The 11040-nt window shown below is 38.9% G+C and overlaps 1 protein-coding gene across 1 annotated transcript; it reads left to right on the forward strand.

The window, feature by feature from the left end:
• Positions 1-1663: 1663 nt before the first annotated feature.
• On the forward strand, positions 1664-8923 carry urad (ureidoimidazoline (2-oxo-4-hydroxy-4-carboxy-5-) decarboxylase). Its single transcript, XM_035403378.1, has 2 exons — positions 1664-2095; positions 4376-8923. The coding sequence occupies exons 1-2, from the start codon at positions 1921-1923 to the stop codon at positions 4750-4752; spliced, it is 552 nt and encodes a 183-aa protein (XP_035259269.1). The 5' UTR covers positions 1664-1920; the 3' UTR covers positions 4753-8923.
• Positions 8924-11040: the final 2117 nt, after the last annotated feature.

An 11040-nucleotide genomic window follows, 5' to 3' on the forward strand; every position in this document is an offset into this window, starting at 1 on the left:
TAATTTCAATTGTAAAGTCCCCAAAGCCTGGTGGTGTCGCTGTGGCCTATCTAGTGATAAGGGAAATGGTCACTCGCTGTCTCTCTGCAGGTGTGAGAGTGTGTGTGTGTGTGTGTGTGTGTGTAATTGAGAACCTTGATGCTGACTTCTGAGTGAATGGCATCAAAGAGATGAGAAAAAAAAAGATCTGAATCCGAATAATATCGGCCAAATTCAGGAGGAGAAAATATTTGGACAGAACACCTTATTCAAGTGTTGCCGAATATGGTATTTGCATTTGGCACCGTCCGTAGTACATACACACATGTGAGTTTCGTACTTTAATGCATTTAAAATAAGTCACACAGCACATTTAAAATAAATAACACAGCAAACCAGACTGCACATTTCCAGAACCACAACCTCCTGCATTCATTGAGAAGGCCATTCAAATAGAGGTCCTGCTCAGCGGGTCTTAAAAAAAGTTACTTAGCACATGGTCTGATTGTCAAAAAATCCCCAGTTGAAAGGGTAAAAATGTTACGTAATCTATCATTCATATGCTGATAATGGGTACCCACTACACCCCTCAGTTGGTCTGGAGCTCCATAAATCTTGAGCACACTGTGAAATAAACTGTAGGCCACATCTATTTTATGGGGCGACATAGCTCAGGAGGTAAGACCGATTGTCTGGCAGTCGGAGGGTTGCTGGTTCAAACCCCGCCCTGGGCGTGTCAAAGTGTCCTTGAGCAAGACACCTAACCCCTAATTGCTCTGGCGAATGAGAGGCATCAATTGTAAAGCGCTATATAAATGCAGTCCATTTACCATTTATTTTAAAACACACATCTAGTCCCCTCCCATCATGGAAGAGGATTAGTGATGATCTATCTGTTTATAGAGGGGAGATGGAGCCAATTCTGTTAACTTTGCAGTGTGTAGAAGAAATAAGGCATTAGAGAATAATTGTATACTCATATTTAGGTTCATCTCGGATCATAATTAAAATATCAGAGATTTTATTTTGAATTCAAATGATGGGATTGAGGGTTCGCTTTCTATAGGTACCTGTGCATGCAAGAGTAAAGGTGAACACGTTAGAAGATACGTGTGTAAAAGAATCAGTAAATAAGAAATTGTGTATATAAATGTGAGCCATACCAAAAAGAGTTTAAAAATGTGATTCAACAGGAAAAATCGTAAAAGCAGTGGGTGGAAGATAGAACAGGGCAATATTTATACAACATTCAAAGAGCAGTTGGGCACATGAGATGCATAAGGAGGAACAGAAGCGAAAAAACAATAATATCAAGACTAAGATCTGGACATACTGAGTTTAAGAGTACCTTACTTATAAAAAACAGAGAAATGCTATTTTTGCGATCCGGCAGAAACAATAGATCGTGCAATAGCTACTCCACTGCCCTAGATATTCTGTAGAAGGGAAAGATTTGATATCAAGGTTAAGAGAGAAACAATAATTTAAGGGGAAGATCAGGAGATTTGTCTTTTCATTTTTACCTCAGTATCGTCAAAGAACTAAGTTAATTAATGGAATCTGAGTTTTTTGTAAATACATTTAGATTTAGTATTCGAATCATCCCTGCCCATACTCCATTCCAGTCGGTGGCGGTAATGCAGCTTTTTGTTGTTTACTAAAACACCATAAAAGGGCAAGATGAAGAAGAAGTTCAGTTCACTGTGTTGTTATAAATATTTTAGGATTTTATGGCAAGCCAGTGGATACCCATTATTAATTAGCATATGAACGGTGGGTTTCGTAACAATTTAATCGCGGACTGTTTGACAATCTGGTGCGCAAACACACCAGCCGGTCAGCAGTCCGTGCTCTGCCACAGGTCTTTCGGTCATTCACCCGAGAACCTACTGTAGATTGCAATACGGTTCTTGCCTGCAGAGCCTACTCACAGCCGCAAAGATGGACATCGGTGAAGTCAACTCCCTCTCCTGTGAGGAATTTGTAGAGATTTTTGGCAACGTGGTGGAGAAATGTTCCCTTGTTGCGGCCGCAGTGTGGTCGCGGAGACCCTTCAATTCTGTCAGCGACATCGAGGCCGCGATCGCCGACTTCATCGACAGCATGCCCAACTCAGGTAGGCCTACAGCAGGGAATGAAAAATTAATACGCTTATGAAAAAAATAATACAGCTTAATACACTTATCATATCTGCTAATGCAGTACAGGTGTGTTATTGTTTCTTAAATTGTGCGAGGAAAATGAAAGGTATCCAAAAACGATTATGGAAATTTAGTCTCAACATAAAACGTTTTGAAAGTACAAAAAAGTTTTTTCAGGCACAGAAACCACTGTCTGTACGCCATTAATTAAAACGAGCAAAATCTAGGCCCGCTGTTAAAAGCATTGATGTCAAAACGAGGCGAAGTTTCAACAAACAATATTGGTTATTTTCGCTCACACAAATTAAAGAAGCTCTTTTCCAAAGCAGTCGCTACCCAGTGTTTCCTAAATTATTTAATGTAACCGGGCCCTGTGGTTTTTCATCTTACCATCTTGAATGGAGAGAATGTGCCATTCAAAGTTATGTGTCACGTGGAAGTGTGAAATTCAAATCATTCATAGTGGAAATAATCTGCAATTCAGCCTTCACACTTAAAAATGGTAAAAAATGACTAGCCGACATTATATGTTTGAACAGACATATGTCTTTTCTCTTGTGAAAATGTTTGTTTGTTTGTTTGTTTGTTTCTTGGTATAAATCTTAGTTTGTAAATGTGCATGTTATATGCTGCTAGAAAACTTTCCCTATGGGGGAAGTGTTCCATCTATCTATTTATCAATCTATGTACACTATATATTTTACAATCAGTTTTAAGTTGCAAATATACGAAAACTTGACAACCAAGTACAGTTGAGGCCAAAATGTTACATACACCTAGACTAAAGTCATTCAAACTCAATTTTTCACAACTCCACGCATTTCATGTTACCATACATTTCCTGTGTTAAGTCAATTAGGGTATCTATTTTATTTCCATAAGAGGTCATTGCAAAATGATAGGAGACAGATTTATTTAAGCTTTTATGTACAGATCAGATCAGATTTTCAGTGGGTCAAAAGTTTACATACACTTTGTTAGTATTTGGTGGCATTGAATTTTAATTGCTTAACTTGAATCAGCTGCTTGGGGTGGCCTTCCACAAGCTTCTCACAATACTTTACCAGAATTTTTGCCAATTCTGATATAGTGAATTAAAGCTGAAATAAATTGGTCTCGAATCGATTGTTTTAAAATGACTTCTGATGTGAACAAAGTAGATGCCCTAATTGACTTGCCAATAGAAATGTATGGTAACATGAAATGTGCGGAGTTGTGAAAAACTATAGTATATACAGTATATAATATGTAGAGACAGCGACACCGATAGAAACCTATGGGGAGCGCATCAGAACCAGGAAGTACAATTTTTTCGCTGAATAGACATGCTCAGTTGTGTCCTTGGTCACATGCCTATAACATGTTTACAACCAGGATAGAGCGGACATTGGCTAAAATAAATAATACATTCAAAATTCATATCTTTGTTTGTGTGGTAGAAGAAGAAAAAATTTTACCTCTGAAAAATAATACGTGATTTTTCTTTCTTCCTAATTTAATGCATGGAGTTAACATCAATATTTGAGTGGAAGTATTTTATTTTTGCTGTCAAAAATGAATGGAGCTCAATGGGGAAACCTGCTTTTTGAGGGAAAATCATAGGTATCAGCAGGGGGTGACATTACATCTGGTGCTGAGGTTGAGAACCGAAAGCTGACCCTTTGGTAGGTACGGCTCTTAACCGGATAACGCCTGGCTACGTCCTAGACGGCTAGAAAACTTGCATGGTAAGGGGATGGGCATGTATTCTTAGAATTGCTGTTTGTAGATAGTTGATGCACTGTTTTTATGTATGTATGTATGTCTGTATGTCTGTATGTATGTATGCAACTTTGACCAAATTAATTTCCTACTTGGATAATAAAGTTAATCTTGACTTGTTACATTCTTATTACATTCTTATTACTTATAACATTTCTGTCTTAATAATAGAAATGTTAGGAAATAGTAATATCTCTGATAAAATTTTCATAACCAATGAAAAAAGGAGATCATTTGTATTTGTGATGTGCATGCAGGTGAAGATATGGTGCTGAGATCTTTAGGACTTGTATGCAGGTAGAGATATGGCGCTGGGGTCTTTGTGGTGTATGTGCAGGTAAATAAGGGACCCTGAGTTATTAGTGATTGCATGCAGGCAAAGACATGATGCTGAGGTCTTTGTGAACTGCATGCAGGTAAAGACATGGTGCTGAGGTCTTTGACTTGCATGCAGGAAAAGACATGGTGCTGAGGTCTTTGTGACTTGCATGCAGGAAAAGAAGGGATCCTGAGGTGTCACCCAGACTTGGCGGGGCGGGACCTCCAGCGAGGGACGCTGACGCGCGAGTCGCAGGCGGAGCAGAGCCAGGTCGGCCTGACACAGCTGGACCCAGCCGAGGCGGCGCACATCAACGCGCTCAACGCGCAGTACAAGCTGCGCTTCGGCTTCCCCTTCGTCATCTGCGCCCGCGCCAACGACAGACCCGCCATTCTGCGGCAGCTCAGCCAGCGCCTCGGCAACCAGCCCGCCCGCGAGCTCCCGCTCGCCGTCGAGGAGGTGAAGAAGATCTGTCACCTGCGCCTGCAGAACCTGCTGTGCCCCGTCTTGCCTGGGCCTGCCCAGCTCGGTTCCACCCCTCCCAAACTGTAACGCAGCTGTCTGACCCGTCTCTGCCTGAGGCAGCATCTGCGGCGAGGCCTTCTGATCTTGGGGAAACTCTTGGGTCGGTTTGTCTAAAGCCGACTGTTACATCAGAATTGGTCGGAAGTTTTACGTAACGTCGTTGTGATCATCACCGCCGTCAGGAGTCTCATTCCTGCCTTATTATTTAGGAGTCCACCCAATCTGAATACACTGTGTCTTTAATTTACTTGAATATCTTCAATTACAAATACGAATTTTAAAAAAACATAATGGTAGTGTATTTGTTGCCCTTTTGTCAGCATCAATGTTAGTGTAAATTCCTCCCTGATGCACACAGTACATAAAGAAACCTGAATACTTTAGGCCCAGCCTGTAAGAAGCTGTGACCTTTAGTTACCATTAGTGACTTTAAACTTCATCTGATCTATTCTCATATATCAGCTGAAAAGCCTGATCCTCTGAAGCAAGACCATTTTAAGCAAAAGCAGTCAGCCTGCATCCTTTTTCCAGCTTCTCAACAGGACCACAAGGACAGCATGAGATCTCATTGCAAGATTTTTTATTAAGAGCGCAGACTAGGAGTGCTATTGATTTACTGATTGATTGATTGATAAATATGTTTGATCACAACATCATGAACAACGGCACACACGGAGTAAGTATTTTAATTAAATATGTGTATGTTGAAATTTAAAAAGAAAGGTTGCACACTCTTCCCTCCGATGCAGTTTTTAAAAAATTACCAATGCTTTGGCAGCAGCCCGTCTTCATCAGGGGTTTAACACAACAAATATCTCACACATGCATACAGATTACTGCCATCAAATTCACCTGTGAGACAAGATCATGTGATCTACTCGCAGAATTTATTTGAGTGAATTGACACCAAATGTTGAATGGGTAATCAAATGTCTGAATTTATCCTGCCAAGTGTCTGAATTGATCTGAAGAAAGGATTGATGCCAGCCCAGAGGTGAATGGTAATTAAATTATCGATCTTAAAAGAGAGTCAGCTCATTTTTAAAATGCACCAGCCACGGAGGCCAACTGCGAAGACTTCAACAAAATTGGACGTTTGAGGCCCCTCTGCTTGTTTTGGGCCCCTCTGCTCATTGGGGCCTGTTTCATTTGAAGCTCTTGTACCTGCCACGCCATGCTTTTGCTTCATTCACAATTCAAATCCATTCCAGAGGTTGGGAAAAGCTGAAGTTGAAATGCAGTCTCCACAGTGGATGAATTAATATTTATGGGAGAGTTTGAGGAAGAAGAATAAACGCTATTAGACATACCGTATAAACAATAAGAGTACAAAGAGTAATAAGGCTGAATATTGTAATATGCGTGCTAAGGTTAAAAAAAGAGTTAAAGATAGCTAAGAGGCTCTTTGAAAGGTAAGTTGCCCAAGATGCAGAAGTAATCCTAAACAGATCTTTCAATATTGCAGCAAGGAGTGGAAAAATAAGGAGTCAGTGCAGTGCGAATAAAGAAGAAGCTTTACTTTTTAAGAATAAGGATGTTGCTGATGCCTTAAATAGTTAGTTTATTGAGAGTTTTACCAAAGAGGAGGTTATTGATAGGCTGGAACAATAGGCCTGAGAATATCTTCTCAGATACTGAGATAAGGGATAGAGAAGTACCAAATAAAGTACACAAACCAAAGACAAGTAGAGCCATTGGCCCTGACGGCATATACCCAAGGGTACTCAAATTTTTGAATATTAGCTATGGAATTGCACAGGATGGCATTCTTTGGCCACTTCTCTTCTCATTGTACATGCTTCCACTTAATAGCATCTGTCAACATTGCGCTAATTTTCATTTCTATGCAGATGACACGTAACTGCATATACTGTATTTGTGGACCCAAATGACCCCAATGCTCTCAGTACATCGACTACCTGCTTGCCTGCCAACAATGAGAGGATGGCAAATCATTTCCTGAAATTTAATGAGAATAAGCCTGAAATACTTTCAGTTGGCCCCAAATCAAAAAGAGATTGAAAATTCTGGCTCCACCCAGTGAGAAGGGAAATTCAAAATAATATCTCTTCCTTATCCCATTTACTTCTCCGTGACAGAAATGAGCTCCATTCAACACCAGCGGTGTTGACTATTTTCTCATATTTCTCAAATTCTGCTGCAGAGAAATGACCCTTCACCTCTCACACAGAGATAACAATGTAAGCTCTTACAATGTTCTCCATTTACTCTCATTTCAGAGCTTTCTATTTGCCTGAAATGAATGAGATAACCACAAGATCCAAGAAAAACCCCTGAGAAATAATGAGAACTGCGTTTTTCTTATGGTTCTTCTTTGTTCACTGTTCACTGTTTGAAGCAGCTGATTTTTCCTCTGAGTACGGACAAAATCAGTAGTTAGAAATCTGGAAGCCATTTTAGATTCGGACCAAAGTTTTAAACCTCACATGAGCACACTGACCAATACTGCTTTCTTTTAGTTTAAGAAGTATTGCTAAACTTATTCAGAATGCTGCAGCCATAATTGTACTTTTTTATATTTTTTATATTATTTCTATCCTGTCTGTATTACTTTGGCTCACTGTGTCTGTTAGAACTAATTTTAAAGTTGTTTTTCTATAAAGAACTAATGGGCTTCACACCTACTTACACACTATTAAAATCAACAGCCTTTTTTAGTCATTGCGGCATTTGTTCCGCCGGAGAGGCGGATTGGTATCGGCTGCGCCGGCTGGTGGAGAGAGCACACACACCTGGGTTGCATTAGTTAATCAGCCCAGGTGCTTAAAGGTGTGCTGCTCTCCACAGTTTGGGGGCGAGACCGGGAGCTAACGCCAAGAGCAAGTTTCTTTATTTGAGTTGCGTTTAATTTCAGTTTTGTTTCTTTTAATAAGGCGGGGAGCAGTGAACCCCCACTGAAGACCAGTGGAGCTGGTGTGCTGGATAGCAGTCCAGCTAAAGAGCGGGGAACTGAAATGGTTATATTTTTTTATTTTATTTTTCTTTTTTCTTTTAGTTTATCGTTTTATTTTCTTTTGTCTTTGTTATTTTAGCTCTTGTTGTTTTAGTTTATTGTTTTTGCCCGGAACCTGTGAGGGTCAAGGGTGAAGGTGTCCGTTCATTTTATTTCATGTTTGTGTGGATGCGCTCTCTCTCTCTCTCCATGCGACTGGCAACGGTGTTCCCCGTCACTGCCGCATCTCCCTCCCAGGAGTTTCACACTGGCATGTGATAGTCATGTTCACTTGTTTATTCTCCTCACCTTAATGTATCATGATAATTCTTGAATATGTAACTCAGGTTTTTAAGTTTTCAAAATGTGAACTCAAAATCATCATTCATTAACGTTACTATATGAGAACTGTCATAGTTGAGTCAATGTCCATTCAGCACAGTTTTGTTCATTATCTGATAAATCTATGCAGGGAAAAATAAAAATTGAATTGCACTTACTAACAGTTCAAGTGTTACAGTAGTACATTATGCTGAGGAATAGCATGTAGAGTGTTTATTAGCACCATGGAGAGAGAGAGAGTTAGGTGGAAATGACACTCTTTGCAATGAACTCCATAATGTCACTCCTGTTGAAAGATGGTATTTTTGACAATAAAGTACCCAAACAAGAAGGACAGCTATATAATTCCTCCTTAACTGTTACAGTATATGATAACCAACAAGAGACCTTTATCTGATCCAATGCAATTTTTTTCACATGAGCAATGTTAAATCATGTTAAATCATTCTTTGTTCTAAATCAGCGAATCAAAGTTGAAACAAAAATGGTCCATTAGTTAGACTAGATTTACTTTATCAACTTAAAACACAACATTTTAAACAATGAAAACTTTTCCAATTTGATTTTAAAAGTGGAACCAAAGTTTATTTTCAAGTGGAGTTTACTCATAATTTTAAGGCAAAAGTTTTCTTGTTTTCCTGATTCTATGCACCACAATTGTGGCAAATATTAAAGAAGCAGGCTTAGTTGGTGTTTGCTTCAAAAGCAAAGTTTATTCTGACTTTTAATTAAAATTTTGTCTGATGTGCTGTTCTTACAATTTTTTACTTTATACTTTATATAATGTAATTATTTTTTATATTTTTGCTGCATATATGCTGCATAACTGTAATTATTATATTGTGTTCTTACTGCATGTTAGTGTAAATTAAATTTCCTCAAATGCCAAAAATTTGTTGAATTCCATAAGCCATCCAGTTGTCATTCTTTTTGTCACCTCATGACTGAAGCGAACCAGGAAGCAGACACGTGGAAAAACTGATATGAGGATGTGCAACTTGAACACCAGTTTGACGGCCTTCATAAATGAACATAAAGCTGAAAGTTTGGGACATGGCATGTGAGCATAACTTGCACGCCAAATTTTTCAGTTTCCATGGAACCCAGATCTGTTGTTTTCCAGAAATGCGGAAAACTTCCTGTGAGTCTAAAAAGAACGCTCTTATCCTGGTTACAATCAGATTTAAAAGCTGTTTACTTGTACAAGTAAACATGAAAAACATTTCAAATGATTAATTTAACGTAAAAAATAAAAGTTTCACATATTGATACACCCGTTTCCAGTTATTTGTGCGTCCTGCTTTTGCAAGGATAGCACTACTGAATTGACTATCGAAGGTATGACTTTCTTTTCAGCTTCTGACTTCAGTGACCTCCTTCCAACAGCAAACCCACCACCGGTGTGTGTGGCCAAAAAGCTCCATTTTGGATTCAAACAGCCACAGTATCCAGTTCCCATCAAAGTTACGATGCTACTTAGAAAACTCTGGACACTTATTTTTGACTGTCGTACACAGAGGATTTTTTTTTTTGGAAACCTTACTAAACAACCTATTTGCATGGTGACGCATAATAATAAACATGGAATGTATATGTCAAATTTTCTAACTTGCTGGTGGCAATTTGCTTGTACGTTTCTGTGATACATTTCACAGTATGTTTGCTGTAATAGCGATTACAGTACTTACATGGGTATGTAATTGTATTCATTGAATCATACTGTGAAATTTATTAAAAGTCAAGCATCCAGGCCTGTACCATTCTCTTGGTGTATACTACACATATGCACTCTCCCACTTGTCGAGAATATGGTGAAGGATGACTCATCTGACCACATCACATTTTTTCACATCTCTGTAAACCAGTGCCCATGGTTTTTGTACCACTGAACTCTCAAATGTGCATTAATCTTTGTAATGAGGGGTTTATACACTGCAAGTCTACTATAATATCCCTGTCTATATAGTTGTCGATGGACTGTTCTTGCTGACAAAGTCTGATCATGTCCTGAATATACATTCTCAGTTACCTTAGGAAGAGTTGCTCTTCTGTTTTTCCTTACATATCGCACTAATGCACAAACTCCACGATCATTGAATGTACGCTTTCGACCACAATTTCCGATCCTATTTACTGATGTCTTTCCCATAGATCTAATGGCAGATGTCACTTTAGTCACTGTTCCTATTGAAACACTAGCCAGTTGAGCAGTCTTTGTGATGGAAGCACCTGCCATCTGTGTCCCAATAATGAACCCTCTTTAAAAGTCACTTAGACCTTTTTAATTTGCTATCTTGATCTGAAATCGAGGTCAACTGGACCTGCTCAGCATTTTTATACATGCCAAAGAGCATGATAGGATGTTAATTGCTTCATTGTATCATGTAGTACACTTGTATGGAAACATCTGCTTTTGTTATGTTTCTTCACTTGTTTATTCAAGTTTTTCCTTTAATTTGTCATCTGTCTGTATATATATTTTGTGTGTGTGTTCAGCACACTGGGTTGCAAATTTTTATTTAATATGCTTTATAAATAAAGCCAGATTGATTTTGAAAACCATCTAGTTGTCATGCTTTTTCTCACCTCATGACCGAGGCTAACCAGGAAGCAGAAACCTGAAAAACTTGACATCTGGAAAAACTGATATGAGGATGTGCAACTTGAACACTCGCTCCACAGCCTTCATAATTTAACATTTACTCAATATTTGGAACATTCTATTCTAGCATAACTTGTGTGCCAAATTTTGCAGTTTCCTTGGAACCCAGATCTGTTGTTTTCCAGACATGAGGCTGATTTCTTGCAAATCTAGAGAGACTGCCCCTATCCTAGTTACAATTATATTTCAAAGCTGTTAAAAAGTGTGATGGTATTTAAAATAAAATAAACAAGTTTTCAGTTATTTGCGCATCCAGCTATTGCAAGGATGACACAATCAAGTTAACTATACCCGCTTGTCGTGGGCAGGTCACAGGGGTGCTGGAGCCTATCCCACTGTAGATTGGGTGAGAGGCAGG

Source organism: Anguilla anguilla, chromosome 2 (assembly GCF_013347855.1).
Source record: "Anguilla anguilla isolate fAngAng1 chromosome 2, fAngAng1.pri, whole genome shotgun sequence".
Classification (NCBI taxonomy): domain Eukaryota; kingdom Metazoa; phylum Chordata; class Actinopteri; order Anguilliformes; family Anguillidae; genus Anguilla; species Anguilla anguilla.

Excerpts from the sequence above, each read along its gene's own strand:
- urad (XM_035403378.1), top strand. The coding sequence starts at position 1,921 with ATGGACATCGGTGAAGTCAACTCCCTCTCCTGTGAGGAATTTGTAGAG. Across the intron at positions 2,096-4,375 it reads CGACAGCATGCCCAACTCAG|GAAAAGAAGGGATCCTGAGG; the intron begins GTAGGCCTACAG and ends ACTTGCATGCAG.